General features: G+C 38.3%; 2 protein-coding genes across 2 annotated transcripts; one reads left to right on the top strand and one right to left on the bottom strand.

The window, feature by feature from the left end:
* Window positions 1–1687: 1687 nt before the first annotated feature.
* On the bottom strand, window positions 1688–5291 carry LOC146559908 (extracellular calcium-sensing receptor-like). Its single transcript, XM_085244364.1, has 8 exons — window positions 5010–5291; window positions 4788–4874; window positions 4209–4478; window positions 3932–4129; window positions 3573–3839; window positions 3092–3319; window positions 2855–2978; window positions 1688–2601 (listed from the first exon to the last, which is right to left on the bottom strand). The coding sequence occupies exons 1-8, from the start codon at window positions 5274–5276 to the stop codon at window positions 1688–1690; spliced, it is 2355 nt and encodes a 784-aa protein (XP_085100490.1). The 5' UTR covers window positions 5277–5291.
* Window positions 5292–13918: 8627 nt separating this feature from the next.
* LOC146559907 (uncharacterized) lies at window positions 13919–16401 on the top strand. Its single transcript, XM_085244890.1, has 2 exons — window positions 13919–14885; window positions 14984–16401. The coding sequence occupies exons 1-2, from the start codon at window positions 14883–14885 to the stop codon at window positions 15992–15994; spliced, it is 1014 nt and encodes a 337-aa protein (XP_085101016.1). The 5' UTR covers window positions 13919–14882; the 3' UTR covers window positions 15995–16401.
* Window positions 16402–20414: the final 4013 nt, after the last annotated feature.

The raw sequence follows: 20414 nt of genomic DNA, 5'->3' as shown, positions 1-20414 counted from the left end.
TAAATGTATAAAAGCACTGAACCATATATTTTGTAAAATGTACTTTAAAGATTTTGTACTTTTGGATTTGGAAAATGAATGTCAATCTTGCTTAATATTCAAATACATTTTTGATGTGTTTAATGACAAATAGCCTAGCAGGGTCTTTTGTTTGAGTATATCCTATTTGTATGAATAAACCTACATATATGTACTGGTGCTATCACTATATTTGACTGTTTGACTATCAGGTATTCGTTTTAGTAGAGCATGTCACTTAGGAGGTAGAGCAGATCACCTACTCATCGGAAGGTTGATTTGATCCCTGTCTGTTTTAGTATGCTTGCAAAATACCCTTGGGCAATATACTAACCCCAAGTTCCTCCCTGATGCATCCACCGGAGTATGAATGAGTATGCATGTGAACTTTAGATGGAAGAGGCATGTTGTGTCTCTGTACCACTCTGAGCTTTGAGTGCTCAGAGTAGGAAAGCACTATTAGAACTATAAGAACCAGCCCATTTTCCTTTATCATTAGACAGATCGATATTTGGTTTAATTATCAGGAAGGGATATGTAACTGGTTCCATTTGCTTGTCTGTCAGTCAGTTTTTAGGGACATTTTCAAACTTAACAATGATATACTAGGCATTGGGGGACATGACTTCACTCTTCATTGTTAGAGTCCGAGGATAGAATTGACCTTGAAAAAACTTTCAAGAAAACAATGAGTTTCTTGAAAATTTTTTCACAGATAAAAAAAACCTTTACAACACACTTTTTTAAATACAACACCCAATGTATCACAATGATGCCACAATGTTTTGCAAAATTACCCACTGCATAAATATATCTTAAAATATCAATATACAAGCCAAATATACCAACAAACCAGTTCTGTGGTAAAGAAATTTAACTATTTAATATGTAATCATTCAAATCATAGGTCAAAGGTCAGACACCAGCAAAATAAAAACAACATAAAACAAAGTTTTAGCATAGACCTTGGCCTTCACGGAGAGTTGTGCTCTCTGAGTGCTCTGACTAACCATATCTTAAGAAAGAAAGGGGTTATTCTAAGTAAATACCATTCCTGTGGCAATGGAATCATTCAAGTTGATATGTCCTCATTTAATATTAACATTTTTCATTGCTGAAAATTTACATTTAAAATGGTGAAAATGAGTCACGTTTTGATATAGTCATCTTTTTCTAAAATCAAAGCATATGTGAATTCTGTGACAATAGGTTCTCTTCTTTGAAAAGCCTATACTGACAGATATATATCTGTCATCTATATCGATATATATAGATGTAGACCATAATAAGTGGGCTTGATAAAAGCTGTGAAGTATTCAACCAGTTAACTATTATAATATCATTAGAGACGTAAAACAAGAGGTCACTGCACTTAAAGAATCATGGGTGGAATTCATTAGAAGAATTCTGACCATGAAGATTGTAGATGTTTACATAACAAGCTAAGGAGCAGCCAAAATTGACACACAGCGCCAATAATGTTGTGCACTGAGAGATATTCAGAGACGTTTTCAATGATGTGGGAGATATGCATGGGTACTTGTTATAGTACAAATAAAGTACAAATAAACAATACTAATGTGTAAAACTGTATAAAAACATTTAAAGGACAAATTATGGCTGCATTAATATGAATAGATTTTTGGTCATTATCCTACAGATGTTGGTTTTATGGCTTGGTGGTCTCTCGACCCATGATTGCCTTCTTTGTGTTTCGCTCTGGTTTCAGCAGAATTATGTAACATTTGGGTCCAAACAGTGCCACCAATAACCCGAAACTTGAGGCCAAGATGGCAAATACTTCTACTGCATCTGCATATTTTCCAGGAGAATTTACATAAGCAGGGACAAAGGCCGCCCACACGGCACAGAAGATCAGCATGCTGAATGTGATGAATTTGGCCTCATTGAAATTATCTGGAAGATTCCTGGCTAGAAATGCTAGCAGAAAGCTAAGGAAAGCCAGCACACCAATGTAACCCAGTAACACTCCAAAGCCAATTGTAGACCCAACAGCACACTCATACACCACTTTGTCATTGTAGTATTGGGTGTTTTTATGTGGAGTTGGAGAGGAAGAGACAAGCCAGGCAGTGCAGATTGCAGCTTGAATGGAAGTAAGAACCAGAACTGTCCCTCTCTGCTGCATAGCACCAAACCACTTAAGATTGGTTCCCCCTCCTGGCTTGGAGGCTTTGAACACAGCCAAAACAACCATAGTTTTCACCAGGATACATGAGACACAAAGCACAAAGCTGATCCCAAATGCTGCATGTCTCAGTTGGCATGTCCAAAGTCTGGGTCTTCCGATGAATAACAGTGAACAAAGGAAACACAGCTTAAGTGACACTAAAAGCAGAAAGCTCAATTCTGAATTGTTTGCACGCACCATAGGTGTGCTGCGATGATATGTGAAAATTCCTAGAACAACAGTACAGATAAATGTGCCCAACAGTGAGGTGGTTGTCAAGCAGATTCCCAGGGGCTCATGGTAGGAGAGGAACTCTGTTCTCTTAAGAACACAGTGATCTCTCTGGGGGCTTGACCAGAAGTCCTCTGGACAACTGGTGCACTCTAAGGAATCTAAAAAAATGGGAAGAATTGAGATTAATTTCTTCATTTGGTTTCACACTGTTTTGTCATATTATGAGTGTCTTGTACAATAAAATGGACAGTCAGTATTTTCATCTAGTAATATTTTCATTGATGTGTAACTGGAAACCACTCTCACAATAATTTTGACTTGGTGTTAATAAAAGCCACCATAGGACCGTACACTGCTAAACACAAAGAAACATCGCACATCTCATGCATTATAATGTCAAATGATACAAACCAGTGTTATTGCTGATCTTTCCCTCAGAGCAAGGGATGCAGTCATAGCAACACACAGGCTTTCCCCGCTTCCTTGCTATATGTGTTCCTGGAGGGCAGTTATTACTGCAAACTGATGTAGTTGGCTTAAGGGTAAAAATTATTATTTTTAAAAAGTTATTTAACACCAATTATACTTGTATTGTGTACTCTACTATCCTTTTGTTTGAAAGCAAATTGTATGAATAGGAGAATTTACCTCTTTTGATTTAAAGTTCCAGAAGATTTTGTTTTCATCAAGTGTGACTTCTTCACCTTTGAAAGCTGACATCTTAACCTCACCCACATTCTGAACTTTAGTGCTTCCATCAGGGAGCCACAGCCAGTTCATGATATCATAAATAGGTAAGGCATCACCATTCTCGTCAAAAAATACTTGATCACCAAATGGAGTTGTGAAATTGACTTTTTCCAAGTAATACATCAGCTATAAAAGTGATAGATAAAGGCTTATGAACTTTTTCCTTCTTTTATACACCAATTATTGGAGCAACCTGGAATTAAGTCTATTACTTAGTTCATCAATGTACAATCATACAGTAATTAATAATAAAACTTCTTGCTATTGTCTCTTTAAAGCAGCGAGACATGAAACTATATTATTAGTTGCTACACAATTATCTTTCTTCCATAAAGTTTTGGTAAAATATGAATGACTGGAGTATAAAATGACATCAAACCTGCCATGGCTCTAATTTTTGCAAAGTGGCACAGCTGTGCCCAATAAAAGGTCCTCTCCCTGGAACACAGTGCAGCATGTCATCAAGGGCATGTGCAAGAGCATACACAGCTTTATAAATATTATACTCAGGCCTGAGTTCAGTCACATCCAAAAGTTCAGTCTCAGCATTCCTAAGCTCTTCTTCTCCAGTGCAAAGTGTCCCACCATCTTCCAACCAGTCTGCTGAAAATCTACAGTGAAATGTATCTTCCCAAAACTGCTTCACCTAAAATGCACAACAACCAGAGAAACAAAAACAGGTCAACAAAAATAACCTACAGAAAATTTGACTTGAAGTTTATTAAGTTACCCTCTCACCATGTTGTTTGCACTATTCTGTTCTGCGGGATTAATTTTTAACAAGTAGTCTCTAAAGCCTGGTATTTCTCCTCGTCGGATGGCAATGCCTAGTGTTCCACCAAGGAATGGCATAAATTCAGGGGTATGGAGTCCACCAACTACTGTCCAAGCTTCACTGGCAATCCACTGCAAGCCTGTCACATTTTGTTTCACCACCTGTGGATTGCATTGCAGTTATGTTTTTACTCTCTTGTAATACATTACCTGCAATGTGTTTTATGATATTTTCCCTAACCTCTGTCATGAGATGAATCAGGTGTATTTGATGTGCAAACACAATGACAACACGAGCTGTGGATCTGGCCATCAGATCCACAATTTTCTTATATTCATTTGGATGATCTTCCCAAGGTAAAATCTCTGAGTAGGCCAAACAACCTCCACTTAATTGAAGAAAGTCAGACTTGAAGGATCTGGAAACATGGAGGCCATAATCATCATCACTGACTAGCAGACCTACCCATGTCCAGCCAAAGTGTTTTAGAATCTGAATCATAGCACGGACCTACATGAAAAGAGATTGAAGTTGTTAGTGTACATGTGTAAATATTCTTTTAGTGAAAATTTGCTTGTTCATGTCTAATATCAAAAAGTTAATTTAATGAAAGTTTAAAAAATAACATTAAATAAAAGTTAACTTCTCATGATAACACTTTTTACCTAAATACATTGTATTTTTATTTAAAGAAATACTTTTTGCAAATATGCAAAATTTTGCAAAAAGTATTTCTTTGACTGGTTTGGCTCATGTCTAAGTTTTCTGTCAGTAATTAACCTCAGATAAAAACTTAATTCTTATTGTGCAACTTTCTACCTGGAAAGCATCACTTGGGATTGTTCTAAAGAAGGATGGAAACCTCTGTCGATCACTCAGACAGGAGCAAGTGGCAAAATAACTCACCTGTCAAGAAGCATATATTATAAAATCCAATTGTGCAAATTGCAAGGGACATTCAGATAATTTTATTTAACAATGTAGATCAATTAAAATGCAGTATATCAGAAGCACACAAAAAAGTAGAATTGGGAAACTCACAATAGGAAGCTTGAATAAACCAAGAACACTTGAGGCAGCAATAGAAAATGTGGAGAAAGGATCACCCACAATCCCCACAACTGAAGGGGTCCCTGAACAGTTCTCCAGAAGCCAAAATTGCTCCTCTTGACCGCTGGCTAATGACAATGCTGCACTGAACCCAATCTCAAGTGTAGCACAATTGTCATAAAGGCTGTATCCCAGAGTCACATTAGGAAGTATCTTCGAATTCTTGTTTATCTCATCAATAGCAAAGGCCATGGTCATGGCATGTCTGAATCCAGGGGTGTCAAATCTAAAATACACAAAAAATGAAAAAGAGTAACTAAATTCTAAGCAATAATAGTAATGAGAGAATTTTGTCAGCTACATGGATGAGACTTACCCACGGCAGTTAGGCTGATCTGGCTCTGAGGTGAACGTCCGCTCAGGGAATACAGAACTGTAATGGACTTCAAATAACCCTCCCAGAATTACATCCCCAGGCCTGTGTATGCCATTGAGATTAAATTTATTTTGCAATTTACAGGATGAAGGTGGAAAGGAAGACTCCAGAAAGGAAGACAATAAAATCATTAACAGACAGATAAACATAAGCAAATATCTGACAAGAAAGCCCCCCATAACTGCCTCATTCTTTTTTATTTGTATTCATGGCTCCTTGATTTTATATAGAAGCCTATGTCAACCCCTTTCATCACTTTTTGATCCACACCCACCAGGGCATGGACAGTAATGTGGGATGGGCATAATAGAAATTTCATAATAACTGTGCTACATCAGCAGGTATTGTGAAAAATCCAAGCTCTTAGCAATATTACACATTTTATAAATAAGGTTAATTTTTAAAAACTGTTGCTTTGAAAATCAGAAGACTATTCTTAATCTACCTGTATTTCTTTGAAAATACATGCCAGTCACTGGTTATATAAATACAGTTCACAAGAAAATATAAGGCTCTCACCTTAGGTGGCACTTAGGTGGAAAGAGATCTTTAGAAAAAATTTTCTTGCATTGCCAAGGAAATGCACACTACATTGAATTTTGAAAATGATGACATACTTATTTTCAGTAAATTAAAAAAAATACTTTATTTACTACTACATTTACTGCAATTCCCCTATGCAAGGGCGTAGATTTGATTTTGGCATTGGTGGGGACAGATGATTCAACCATCGAACAGTGCCTTGTTTCTTTTTTTTTCCCTTTTTCTCTTTGCTTCTTGATAAAAAAAGGAGAAATATACTTGCCTACATATCCTATTCTACATGCTTTTAAACCATTTAAAATTACAATTCATGGTTTTATATGTGAATTAGATAATGTTAAATTACTATTAAACAAATGGCTGACTAAGTATTTTAGACTTTAGTTTACTTCAGTCATATTCCATATAAATCAGGTATCATACAAAAATAAAAATGGCTTCAAATACAGTCATGACAATAAAAGAATATGACTTTGAGGACTTAACAACATTACTTCAGTTATACTGCACCAACATCTCTGATACATTAGCACTAAGGGAACACTGAATGACCTGGTGGTTTTTGTCCTTAAAACTACTCATCTAAGATTACCACAAAGTAAAAGATCTCTCAGCAAAATTATGCAACATTTTAGGCACCATTGCCCCGATCAGATCAGTGAGCTGAGATGTTTTATTCTAAACATGAACTACTGTTACAGCAACAGACATGGACTACTGGTGTCCCACACCACAACTCAATGTCCGCTATGTGAAGGAGCCAAACACATGCCTTCTCCTCTCGTTAACTGAGATAAACTGCTGGCATATTGGTTTTACATCTATACTGTCCAGTGTCTCCTGGTGGACATACAGCAGCATTGTTTAATCTCATTTGAGTCATTGTTGACCTTACCCATCTTTTTAGTCTTCTGAGAGCACTGAAGCTTCTTTTAGCCTCAGTACATGCGTTTTATCCTCAGATTAAAATTATTACTATGTGCTTGATGTAATAATAATAATAATGGATTGGATTTATATAGCGCTTTTCAAGGCACCCAAAGCGCTTTACAATACCACTATTCATTCACTCTCACATTCATACACTGGTGGAGGCAGCTACAGTTGTAGCCACAGCTGCCCTGGGGCAGACTGACAGAAGTGAGGCTGCCATATCGCACCATCGGCCCCTCTGGCCAACACCAGTAGGTAAGTAGGGTAAAGTGTCTTGCCCAAGGACACAACGACCAGGACAGAGAGCCCAGGGATCGAACCGGCGACCTTCCGGTCACAGATGCGATTTCCAACCCCCTGAGCCACGGTCGCCCAACATGTACCTCACCTTTGGCCCTGGCTCTTCCCCTCTGACTGCACTAGGACATATTGCCACCTGATAAAATAACACATTGATTCGTGCCATATAAAAAGTGAGACATGTCAATTCAGATTCTTTGTCAAATATACACTAATAAATCAATTTACTTCAGCAGCCTAACAATTGTCATGATAATAAATACTAGTTAATCTATAGCACCAAATCATCAGTCAGTCGCCTGTGACCTCGCATCTTCACCTCTGTCTGAGCTACAACATGGCAGAGCTGCCTCTGTCACCTGATAAATAACAGTGAGACATTCCAAATACATGCAGTCACATATGTGCTTCAAATACAGTAATGAACCAATAAGTCATCATCCAATTTCACCTGTGATCTTGTATCACCATTATTTTCTATCACCTGACAAATAGGACATACCTGACAATAAGAATAAAATGTGGAGCTGCTTCAGTGTTTCTGTCAATTTGTGCAGATCTTGACTCATCAGTAATGTTTGTAGGGTGAGTGCATTTTTAAAACAATTTGTGTAAACTGCACTACAAGATGAAATATTTGCAAAATCATGACTACCTCATGATATTTTGTCTCAAAAATTAACCCTATGAATATGTCAGTACCATTAGGATGAAATTATTGTCTCACCAACATTTTAACGTTAGACATACAATTTTAACAGCCTCTGTAAACTAATATCCTGGCTTGCTCGAGGCTGCCGTTTTCTCTGACAGTTTCAATCAAAATTAGAAATGCTGCTCTGAGACTGAGAGAACTAATGCATGTTGTGCAGTTACTTTCCAAAACACGTTATTCATGGTTACATTTTTAGACTGATGTGGGCCAAAGCCTAGCACAGCCTGTAACATTATTATGACGGACACATTTTATGAGTGAACTTGGCTTTAAGTGACTTACAGGTTTCTTTGAAAAATACTTTCTTATATCCAGGTTCTTCCTTTTTGCTGCCATCCTCCTCTCCTCCTCGCGGCGCAGGCTTGCCGCTGCTAAAACTAAACAGAGCTCCTTGAAAGGCACAACCAGTCACATTGGCCATATTTGTCACATGAGGTAGGACTCCAATAGAGAACGTAATTTAACTCTATCTGCACCGCTGGGTGAATGAGACGTTGACAGATCGTTTTTTCTTTCTATCAGGTTTGTTTTTCTTTACTCGAAGAGATCAAATTATTGGTGGGGACAATTCAATAATCGCTGGATATTGGTGGGGACATGTCCCTTCCGTCCATGCCAAATCTATGCCCTTGCCCCTTTGCAAAATAATCTAATCAAACTATAAAAATTCACCTCTCGCTCCTGGAGGCGGAATATCCTTCAAGCTTAGGACCTCTACCGGAGGCCTAGGAGCTTGAGGGTCTTGTGCAGTATCTTAGCTGTTTCTAAAACGACGCTCTTTTACCCAGCAATCTCAGATGTTTTTCCTGGGATCTGCTGGAGCCACTCACCAAGCTTGGGAGTCACTGCACCTAGTGCTCCGATTATCACTGGGACCACTGTTACTCTGACCCTCCAAATCTTCTCGAGTTTGACACTTCTTCAGCTTCTTGTTCTTTCTTCTATGTTGCTTTCATTTTGGATCACTATGTCTGTCTTTACAGCGGTCTTCTTCTGCTTGTCTACCACTACTATGTCCAGTTGGTTAGCCACCACCATTTTGTTTTTTGTTTTTTTGGGGGGGTTTTGGTTTTTGGTTTGTTTGGGGGCTTTTTGCCTTTCCCCGTGAAGCGGGGAGCCAGTTAGCAGGAGATAGCGCTGAATGGAAGTTTCTGTATACTCTTGGGGCACTTTTTCATAGTTGACACTATATGTGTTGAGATTGATATTTGTGTAATACTGTGTTGCACTTTACACTTTGATGACAACTTTGTGGTCCTACTAAGCGTTACTTGCATTTTGTGCATATGTGTTTTAAAAAGGACAAATGTGTAATGTGTTTGACCAAAAGCTGTGTTGGTTGCCATAAAGGTAATACTTTATTACATTTATACAATAAAGCATTAAAAAAAAAAACATTGGATTTTGAATTTTTGAAAAATATTTTCAGCCAACTTAAAAATTTGATTTAAGCTTTATTAAACAAACTAAAATTTCATTTTAGAGTCACTACAAAAAGTAATTTACACTAAACCACATTAATAGGTTAGCAAAGAGCAATATTTTACTTTTGGGTTATGCAAATTATTGGGTTGGAAAAACTGAAAACTTTAAGTTGAAATGTCTTAATTTTAAGTTGGATTAATGCAAAATGTTTATTTGACAACAATTAATTTATTAAGTACATGTAACTTAAATCAGTTGTGTTAATCTAATGTATTAACTTCATTTCAAAGAACTTAATTAAATTTGGTGTTACCAATTGAAATAATTCAATTAAGTTGGTTCAACTATTTTCTTTTTTCAGTGTAGCCAGTGACACAACAAAAAGTAGTCTCGAGTTCTTGCCGTTCTGTCTGCCTGTAGTTTGGGGGTGGTAACCGGAGCTTAAACAGGCTTTGGCTCCTAAGGCAGTACAGAACATTTGCCGCAAGTGGGAGGTAAATGCACTGTAAAAAATCAAACTTGCAGTTGTTGAGCTTACAGTCATTTCTTTCACAATTCAACAATAAAAGTTCAGTTGGCCCATAAACTCAAATACATTAAGGGTTTCAACTAATCATTTAACGTTTTGGAGCAAAAGTTGGTCTCAGATGAAATTTATTGCTGGCAAAATGAATGAATTCAAGTTTTACATGAGTTGAAGCTGTTGGCGCCTTTCTGTGCCTGAGTACGCATGCGCATCTCATATTTTTGGATGCTACGGGGTCTACTTTGCGCTTTTGCAAGGACTGAAAGCCACCTGCCCGTCTGCCTTAATGAGAACGTGAGGCTTTTTATACCAGGAGCTGGATAGATCGTTCATCTCAAGTTTCTAAAGGCAAGTAATGTTTCTTTTATTATATCAGACAGTATATGTTTGAACAGTCTCAATTTGTCTTTTAGAAATATCACAACTGAAGTTCTTCGTATTTTTCCGAAACTTAGCATAGCATTACTTTCTTGGCTAAGAAGCCTTGTGGCTAAAGGGTATGTGTTTACTATATCATTTAAGATTCCATGTCACAAACTACGTGCCATGTCACAAAGCAATGAAAATCCGACAAACTTCGCTACTAAAGAGGCGCGCTCATATCTGACAAGCCTCCGCGACACCCCCTATGCGTATTTCATGAAGTGCAGTCTGTGGCCGCCATACCACCGAACGAAACAAAATAGGCTGGCTCACTCATGACCAACGGCAGCAACCCCCCGCCGCTATTTAAATAAAATAAAATAAAGTTCGGGGGCGCCTGCTGCCATGTCATTTAATTTGTTCGAATCACATTTAGCTAATAAAATGTGTGCTTTAGTTTCTGTGTCAACGGGGTGGTGGAGTCCTCATGGCCAGCGAGCTCCACTAAATGAACTAAATGAAATATGAGATGTGACAATATCGTTTATATCGATATAGTCTATGTTACATTATAATTATACTCGTGGAGCCGCAAGTTTGCCTCTCTTTCGTCCACTTTTGTCTCTACGCTGTGTTACTCCGCCTCTCTCCTTCACTGAACACAACTCCCCCTCCCCCATCGCTTCACCTGCAGGCAACGACAAGATGGACACGGCAGCTATCAAAGAGGAGCTGGTCGGTAAAAAGAAAACATTTGAAGATTACTATTTTAGTGCTGTCAGCGTAAAGTTAATGCCATAACTGCATTAACGGGGCAAATCTCCGTTAACTAGTCACCGCGGATCACCCCGTGCGTGGGGCTGGGTGGCGTTAGTGAGCTAACCGGGCTAACGCGTTGACGCACGGCCTAAAATCCTTTCATCTCAAAAATCGACAGTCTGCCTTATGTATGAATTCTGGTTGTGCTTACTGACCTCGAACCAATTTTATGTGGTACACAGCTTAAAAAAATATGTCAAAAAATGTTTTGGTACGACTTTGGTAAGCTATGAAGCTGCACTGCTTGATGGATTGTTGGAGCATTACGGCTACCGAGGAGCCTCGCAGAGTGATACTACTCTGCTTCAATGTAATATTACCATATTATGTGTGTAAGGACCATAAATGGCACCTGTAAGAGACACGGTTACAAAGAGGATTTCAAACTCCAGGCTGTCAGTTGCGCAGTAGAACTTGGAAACAGAGCAGCTGCGAAATCTGTCTTTGTTATTATGCTCAGCATCTTTTATTTTACATTTTGACTGCACAATTGTGAGCTTTTTGTTATACACAAAACAACATTGTTTTGGTTTATTTATGGAGCACCATTAATAAATGCACTGATAATTTAAACAGATGCTTCAGGAGTTTTATCCCACTCATACTCTCAATCCAATGTTTGTCATTCTAAGTTGTAAAACCAATCACACAAAATTATCCTTGGCTTACATAATACATCCCAGTATACTGTTGGTGCATTCCATGTAGAATACAATTTGTTAATAATAAATTAAACATTTGATGTAATGTATGTTTTGTAAATTATTTGTTTTACTGTGTTTCACATGGCATTTTACAAGGCAGAATCAGCTCACTTTAGTGAGCCAAAAAAATTAGGACAGGAGAAAAAAAATTCCTAAGTAATGTCAGGAAGCTGGTATTTTATTTTAAAACTAATTGCTATTTTTATTTATTTAGAGAATTAAAAGCCAACTCCAGACCACTGCTTGTCCTGATTTTATGAGGGACTGATGAGGAGTTGGTAAGGAGAGGAATCAGAACAGGAGTGCCTGCCCCCCGCCCCAAACACATTATCAGGTAATGTAACTTTGGTAATTTGAGATTAATTCAGGTTTCTTTTGAATTGTTGACACTGTCCTCTCCTCTCTTCTCATTATAGCTTTTGTATGCAGTGCCAGTTCTGCTCTTTTGTCTGTTCAAGCCAAGAAGTACTCTTAAGACATCACCAGCTACGACTCTTAAGACATCACCAGCTACGACATAGAAGAGGATTTCATTTGCCCTGTGTTTACAGTGACTGCGTCTGTTCGTTTAGGACACGAGGGGCATTGAAGTCTCACCTCAGCAGATCACACAACAGGGCTAAGAAAAGGCAGGAGATCTCAACATTTTTTTGTGATTTTTGTGAATTTAAGGAAAACTGCTCACAGCATACATTTATTTTACATATTTTAAGGCACTTAAAAAAAATCAGACTGTATCCTGTCCTTTCCAAAAATGTGACTATGCTACCAACAATTTATCAACCTTTACATCACACACAAGCAGAAAGCACAAAAACTCAAAAGATATAAAAAACTGTATTAGACTGATTTCTCATGCAAATGCATGTCCTAGTGAAAGTAGCTCCCCTGATAAATCCTTAAATACCTCTCAGGAGCCAGAGACATTACCAAGTGGTTCAGGTGTAGCATCAAGTGATAAAGAGGACAATGAGTTTGTAGATTACCAATGTCTTGAACATAAAATAGCTAGACTTTTTCTATGCATGCAAACATTGTTACATGTTTCTAAAAGTGCTTTGCAGAGAATTATTGAGGAAATTAGTGACATTTTAAAATTTTCTCAGGTTCATTCATTTCAAAGAATCAAAGAGGTGCTTGCTGAACAGAACATTGAGGCAGATGATGATGTAATTAAAAATATAAATGATGCACTTTTCAAAACCAACCCATTAATTATCTCAACAGAACCAAAAGGTGCATTATCTACTGATTACAAGAGAAATATTTATTTCAAGAATAATTTTCATGTAATTGAGCCTACAGAGTACATCTACAAAGCGAGAACTAGAAATACATTTGTTTATGTCTCAGTAAACCAGGTCTTGGAGAACTTATTGAAAGAGAAAAGTTTCTTTGAAAAGTTAGCATTTGATAAAGAAATTAGTGAAGGTTACAGATCATTTAGAGATGGGCAGTATTTCAAAAACAACAAGCTTTTAGGATTGCAAGATACTTGCATTAGTTTAGCTTTGTATATTGACGACTTTGAAATATGCAACCCTTTAGGAACATCTCGAAAAATTCATAAAATAACTGCTGTCTATTGGGTTGTACTCAACTTATCTGCAAGGTTTCGTTCTACATTACACTCAATACAGCTTGCTCTTCTTGGTAAAAGTGTAGACGTTAAACAGTTTGGGTATGATGCTTTTCTTTATCCACTCATTGAGGATTTAAAATGTCTTGAAAGCACAGGGGTGTATGTTGAATCTTTAAATAGTTTTTTAAAGGGAACTGTATTTTGTGTCTGTGCAGATAACCTTGGGGCTCACAGCCTTGCAGGCTTTTTGGAGTCCTTTAATGTCGACAAATTTTGTCGATTTTGTAGTATTGATAAACATCAGATTGCAGCTCTTGATCCTACAGAATTTCCATTAAGAACTGTGGAACAGCATAACATTTTTCTAGAAGAGCTTGAGGATGGTCAAAGACAAAGTGTGTGTGGTGTCAAAGGTTCCTGTGCCTTAAGTGCGTTGTCCTATTTTCATCCAGTCACTGGATTTCCTCCAGATATATTACATGATTTCTTTGAAGGTGTTGTCCCTGTGGAATTGTGTTTGTGTCTTCAAGATTTAATCAGAAAGGGTTTTATTACATTTGAAGGACTAAACAAACGTATAAAATCATTTCCATATAAATTCTCTGATAAGCTCAACAAGCCACAACAAATTACAAAAGCCAGTTTTGGAACAGGAAGAGTGAGTGGCAATGGACATGAAAACTGGACACTTTTGCGTTTGCTGCCTTTTATCATTGGGACCCGTATACCAGAACATGAGCCATCATGGGAAGTATTGATGGACCTTAAGGAGCTTGTTGAAATTGTTGTCTCGACAACTCTATCAGAAGAAATATTGTCATACTTGGACACCAAAATATTGGATCATCGACGATTACTGATAGAGACTTTTCCTGATTTTAATTTGAAGCCAAAACACCACTATATTGAACATTATAGTCATCTTGTGCGTTGTTTTGGTCCCTTAGTTGATTTGTGGACTATTCGATTTGAATCTAAGCACAACTTTTTCAAGAAAACTGTGCATGATGTCCAATGTTTTAAGAATATACTACTAACACTTTCTTCAAAGCATCAACAAATGATGGCATACTTCTTAGATGGTCACAGTCTTTTTAAACCAAGTCTGCATGTTGATAATATTGACACAGTTGACATCTGTTTCTTGAATGAAAATCTTCAGAAGTGCTTGAAACTGAAATATCCACAGGTAAAAGCTGTGTCATTTGCTAAATGTGTTTATCTGTATGGGACCCAGTATGTTAAAGGCATGATCATTTCATCAGGACAACTGAGTGGACTACCTGAATTCTACAAGATACTGAACATTTTGGTAGACTCTGGGAAAGTGTCATTTGTTGCTACAAAGCTCTCCTCTTGGTTTATGGAACACTACAGATCATATCGGCTTGACAGCAGCTACAAAGATCTGGAAATACTTGACCCAGAAGATTTGAATGATTACCACCCTTTAGCTGAATACTGCGTAGATGGACAACTGATGGTGACACCTGTTACGTGCCTCCTGCATTGAAAGTGATGGTATGTATTATTCATAAATAGTTTTCAGTTGATTACTTTGAATTTGTCAATTATTTAGAATTGCGCCCTTTTTTTTTTTTTTTGGTTTGTCTTCACAGGCCCTGTTACTGCGAGTCCACGTCAGTCCAAAACTTATCAGAAAAATCCAACTGTCCACTGTTCCAGAATCTGTGAAGCAGCTTCAAGATGAACTACAAGCAAAGCTTGGACTTGAAGGTGACTTTGCAATACAATATGAAGACCCAGATTTTGGGAACGCACTTTGCAACCTGATGGATATTAAGGAGCTACCTGCTGGACGGGCAGTGTTGCACCTCATTTGGGAGGAAAATGCATCAGCCTCGCCACCACAGACTCCATCTGATCATAGCGCTATCTCATCTATTGATACAGCCAGTGTGAGTTCAGCATCTTCTTTCAGCCCATCCTCATCCACAAAGACCTACATGCGTAGCACTTCACAGTGGCCAAATCCATTTCCTATCCCAACCTTTTCCTATGATGTAGCGTTAAAACTTCGCAAGGGCAATGAGGTATATGAGAAAGCAGGGGCAAATTTAAGTGTAACAAGAGACATCAAGATGGAAATTCTAGACAAGCTGGCACAAGAAATGTTTGCAATCAAAGCGTACCCTGACAAGAATGAAATAACATCTGTTGCACAGGAGCTAGTTTCCAAACATCCCTGCCTCAAAGAGCCTGGCAATGGCACAGGATATGATGGTTGGGCAACAAGCATTAAGTTCAAGCTTGCCAACTACCGTTCCAAGCTAAGTCAAGCTGGATGTAGTGAAGTTGCAGTCAATCGAAAAAGAAGAGGGGAAGAAGATGACAGTGGCTCAAATAGATTTTCCTTAAAGAAACCAAAGCGAGGTGAAGTCAACTTTATCCCTGATGGCCCAGAAAACTACAATGATGAGTCTCTTGAAAATGAAAGATGCATTTTGGAAGATGAAATGAAGAAGAGGGATAAGAACATGGCACTCATCACCCAAAAGATGGACATCACATTCTCTCTCAGGAGGAAAGAAGTTGTGGAGATGCAGCCCTTGGTCAAGGAAATGCAGCTCAGATGGCCAGCTCTCTTCCTGAAAGAACAGGTAAGATAATCTCTTAAATATTTAAAGGAAAACTTCCGGGTTTTTTTCTTCTTCCCTTTTCCCCCAGTGTGGTCTTATTTCTAAAATGGAAAACGTTCATTTATTCACCCAGAAAAATTTCAAGGCATTTGGAGTTGTTAGAAAGAAATTTTAATCCCAATGTTACGAGTCAGTCGTTTTGCAAGAGAGAGCTGAGCCACGGTTATGGGGAAAGGATTCACTGAGACAACTAAGAAATGCCTGAATTAAGCCAAAAACCACTCTGGAGGGTTTTTAATCTAAGGAAATAACATTAAAATGTGTTTAAAAGCTCCAAAAAGTTGATTTTACATGATATAGGACCTTTAAAAGCATCTGTTTGTATCACTCCAATATCTTGTAGAAAAGGTTGAAGGCTCGCGATGAGCTAACAATGCTAGTGGTAAAATATAAAAAAATACTTGGCTCTAAAAATATGAAGCTAATTTTGGTATTACCAACAACTATTGAAGTGAAATCTATTTACTTGTCAACTTGCTGTGTATAATAACGGATTGCTTTTATTTCGCTCTTCTCTGGGCACCCAAAGCGCTTTACAATTCCACTACTCACTCACTCACTCTCACATTCACACATCGGTGCAGGGAAACCACAGTTGTAGCCACAGCTGCCCTGGGGTAGACTGACAGAAGTGACGCTGCCATATCGCGCCTCTGGCCAACACCAGTAAGCGGTAGGGTAAAGGGTCTTGCCCAAGGACACAACGACCAGGACAGAGAGAGCTGGGGATAGAACCAGCATCCTTCCGGTTACAGATGAGCTTCCCAACCCCCTGAACCACGGTCGCCGCAATGACTTGTCTTACCCCTGAGCCGTCATCCTGTTAAAGGAGGAACCAGTTAGAAGCTGTTTTCAAAGTAGCTGAGCAGATTTCATCTCAAGTAAGCAATTAACTGTTTGTTCATCTGTTCTGCCACTTAAAGAGCATTTAAGGACGTCGTTTGAGTGTCCAGTTGAATTAATTCTACTGGCTCTCATGGTCATTTGTTATTATAGACATATTTTTCATGTTCATCCAGCTATTTAGTAAATTCTATCTATTTAGTAATATCCGTCAGCTATAAAATGTAATATAAATATAAAAATATCTAAATATCTCCTGCCCTTTATGTTTTAATGATGTAAGTCTGTTATCGTGTTACATTAGCATTCCTCACATATCAATGAGATGCTGTACAGTACAATCCTACTGACACAGCAGAGGGATAATGACGGCTATTCAACATCGTTACACGACACATTCGAGCTGCATGACGCAGACAAAGTGACTAAATCATCTTTTTGTGGTTTATTGTCTTCAATCCAGCAGACAAAGCCGATGGCAGAAGATGTCGGAGAAGAACTTCAGGCCGTGTACTGAAAAGGTATTTTTGTCTTGTTATCAAAAGACATTTGGAGTGACGGCTTCTACAACTGGTTGTGCTAAAGTAAAGCTTACAGTCTAAGAAATCACAGTGTTGATATTCAGCACAAAGAGAAAAGCTCACTTGTTTGAATTTATTTACAATCATAGTTTTATAAATTCTGACTGTAAACAGCGTTTACAGCTCTGATATTGTTTGACACTCGATATCAGGTGATAGTGTTTAATTTAAAGGTTTCTGTGTACCAATGAGCCATTTACACTGATCAGTATCACTTTAACTGTAACACATTCATTATTTAGATTCAACAAAGAAATAACTGAATGTAAAAATGGCAGCCCACAGGCAGGTTTATAGAGATACATGCATGCACTATGAAATTTATGTATACCAGATAATTGTTATTCATCTAGTCATGGCAGACCTACCTCTTCCTCCCAAGTTAACTGCAACCCAAAAGAACTAGTGGGGCTATTTACACACTCACAACCAGTGTGGGGTAAAAAGAGCCACCAAAAAGCTGTCAGCCACAGATGTGCTAGAAGAGTTAGAAACTCTACTTATGGAGAAACTTTATAAGTCTAACAGAGGACAGGAACTCCTGCCCAAATAACATGATATAACCCCACATACAGCCCAGCCATAAAGTGAACCAAGTCATTTAGTTAAAGACAGCATGGGACCAAATGCATGTAATAAGCCTGCATCAACCTGACATTTCTTCCTCCTGAATTAAATGAATGAATGGATGAAAGTTAAATGACTACAAACGTAAAGCCACTAGTTCCCACACTGGAGCTCCCTGACACTGTGTGTTAACCGTATTTAGCTTGTATCAACAGTTGTAACAGGCTAAGATACGTGAGACACTGCATTGAATGATTGTTCCTGTCTTAATGGTTTCAGCTCAGATGTTCTGCTTTTTCCTTTCAGTAGATCAAAGCAGCTCGTGCTCCTTCTGCTTCCAATTTAGAAGAAGAAGAAGAAGGCGAAGGCTTCAGCGAAGTGGCGTTCATGGTCTCAGTGAACAGTCACGGTCACACACTGCATGTGGTTTTAAAAGCAACAATGGAGATGTGTAATATTAGTGCAGCTACGGTTTGTTCTTGAACATCAGTTCTGTTTTCTACTTTGATCACTTAGACCAAAAAAGTGTTGTTTTCAGATTCTTTCTTTTACATCTATAAACCACCTGTTCATTTTTTATTACAATTAGTTTCACATAAATGTTAGTGTTTCCTTTATGATCTTTTAATGCTTACACTACACTGTACACGTCTACATTAGAGAAATTTCTGTTGACTCAGAGTTGTGAAATGTTCTTTTATTTGATACACAATATGAAGTTCATAATTTTCTTACAAATAAAACTCTAATGACAAACATGAACAGCTGTGCTTATTTCTGAGACATGAGTTTTTGAATGTGTTGATATTTAGACAGTGTGCATCTGTATGCTGAAACTGTAATGGTGAACCTGAGGTGATGGTCAACAGAAGGCAAATATAAAACAATATTGAAGTAATGTCTTTACCCTCTGCAGCGTGTGGACGCTGTGCACGCAATCACCTTATTCACTGTAGTAAACGTGCACCGCTAGCTCACGTGACTGACTGTCTCCATGGTTACATCGTATATTATTAGCTATGCAAACAGCTTCCAAAGATGCCGCCATAGCTCTCTGCAGCTGTAACACTTTCACACTTTGCAAATCATTTCACGCTTTTGATAGTTATGAAGACAGAAAATGTTTTTAAGGTCATGCTAGGCGGTTGCTATGGTGGTTGCTGTGGACTTGGCTGGACCGCGTCCGATTCCTGTTATTAGCTGTCCGCCGTAGGAAGGCTGCGTTCCATTTACAAGTAGTGACAGTCTGCCGCAACTCGGACTCAAACCCCGCTTTGTTCTTTAATTATAGGCCTTTTATAGCCGTTCATGACACGCACACACACACACACATAAAGCATTTTGCCTCACCATGAGAATGCAAGTTGACCTAACCTAACCTTAAAGTGTCTGATATAGGATAGAAAAATGAAGCAACCGGAGATTTAATGATGAAGACTCTGGGTTCTGTAGTTCACGTTTTACAGTCCTGAATGACTCTTTGCATATGATTTATTGAAGAGGACTTTAGAATGCACTTTACATTTAGACTGTTGCTTACAGTTAGACTGTCAGGGTGTACATTACCTTGTACTCAAGCATCCCAGGACAGAGCCCTGCCCTGCCCCACCATGAGCCTGGGTGGATACGTGGTTATAATATAAAAGGACCGATACTGAATATGAATATTTCATGAAAATTGAATTATAATACAAATTAGTAATAAGGGTTTCTCTGCGCCCTTATCTACCCCAAATTCAAAGAGCTGCGGGCAGAGAGGGTGACAGGAGAGGATGGCACTGAAGAGAAGATGTTCGGTTTCTGGAGTCTCCTGGTCCTGTCAGTAGGATACATCTGCTGTGTCTTCTCATGGATGCTCACCTACCTTGACTCGTTCCAGCCTGGTATGCATTTCCCAACACTGCGGACAGTGGCCCACGTCAGAGACGTTTAATATTTATTACATATGTCTGAATTGCTAACCCTAACCCTAACCCTAGCTCAACAGACCACAATGCCCTGGACTGTCAGTATTATTACATGCTGTGAACATAAGTAGCTTTGATCACAGTTTATGTCGTAAAAGAGAAGGAATATTGAAAAAAAGATCAACATTGTGATATTATTTGTTCCAAACTGACCAGAAACATGCTTGTCAGACTCTCACAGCAAATGATCAGACTCACTGTGCATGACTGCTCAGGCCCAATGATGTCTGTTAGATTGTCAGTTGTTTAGTGCTTCTGTACAGTTAGAGTCACCGTCTCTATTTCAGAATAATTAATATGCGGAAAACACTAAAAGTTGATTGTCTTCCAATATTCTAGCATAATTAAAAAACTTTGACTTTGTAAGTACATATTATTAGTCCTAATGCCAGCATGATTCTTCATAACTCCTGCCCCTGAACTTTAAAATTT

Source organism: Mchenga conophoros, linkage group LG14 (assembly GCF_057382185.1).
Source record: "Mchenga conophoros isolate Kocher_MC1m ecotype Shallow Benthic linkage group LG14, M_conophoros_male_GT1.1, whole genome shotgun sequence".
NCBI classification, from domain to species: domain Eukaryota; kingdom Metazoa; phylum Chordata; class Actinopteri; order Cichliformes; family Cichlidae; genus Mchenga; species Mchenga conophoros.
The sequence above is the reverse complement of the archived record's forward strand: the minus strand, read 5'-3'. Positions and strand labels throughout refer to the sequence as shown.

Bases quoted from the DNA above. Each gene is read 5' to 3' on its own strand.
- LOC146559908 (XM_085244364.1), bottom strand. From the start codon at position 5,276: ATGACCATGGCCTTTGCTATTGATGAGATAAACAAGAATTCGAAGATA. The intron at 3,320-3,572 runs GTTTGATGTCAT...TCACTTTTATAG, and splicing joins AAAAATTAGAGCCATGGCAG to CTGATGTATTACTTGGAAAA. The intron at 2,602-2,854 runs GTTTGTATCATT...CCATTTTTTTAG, and splicing joins AAAGATCAGCAATAACACTG to ATTCCTTAGAGTGCACCAGT.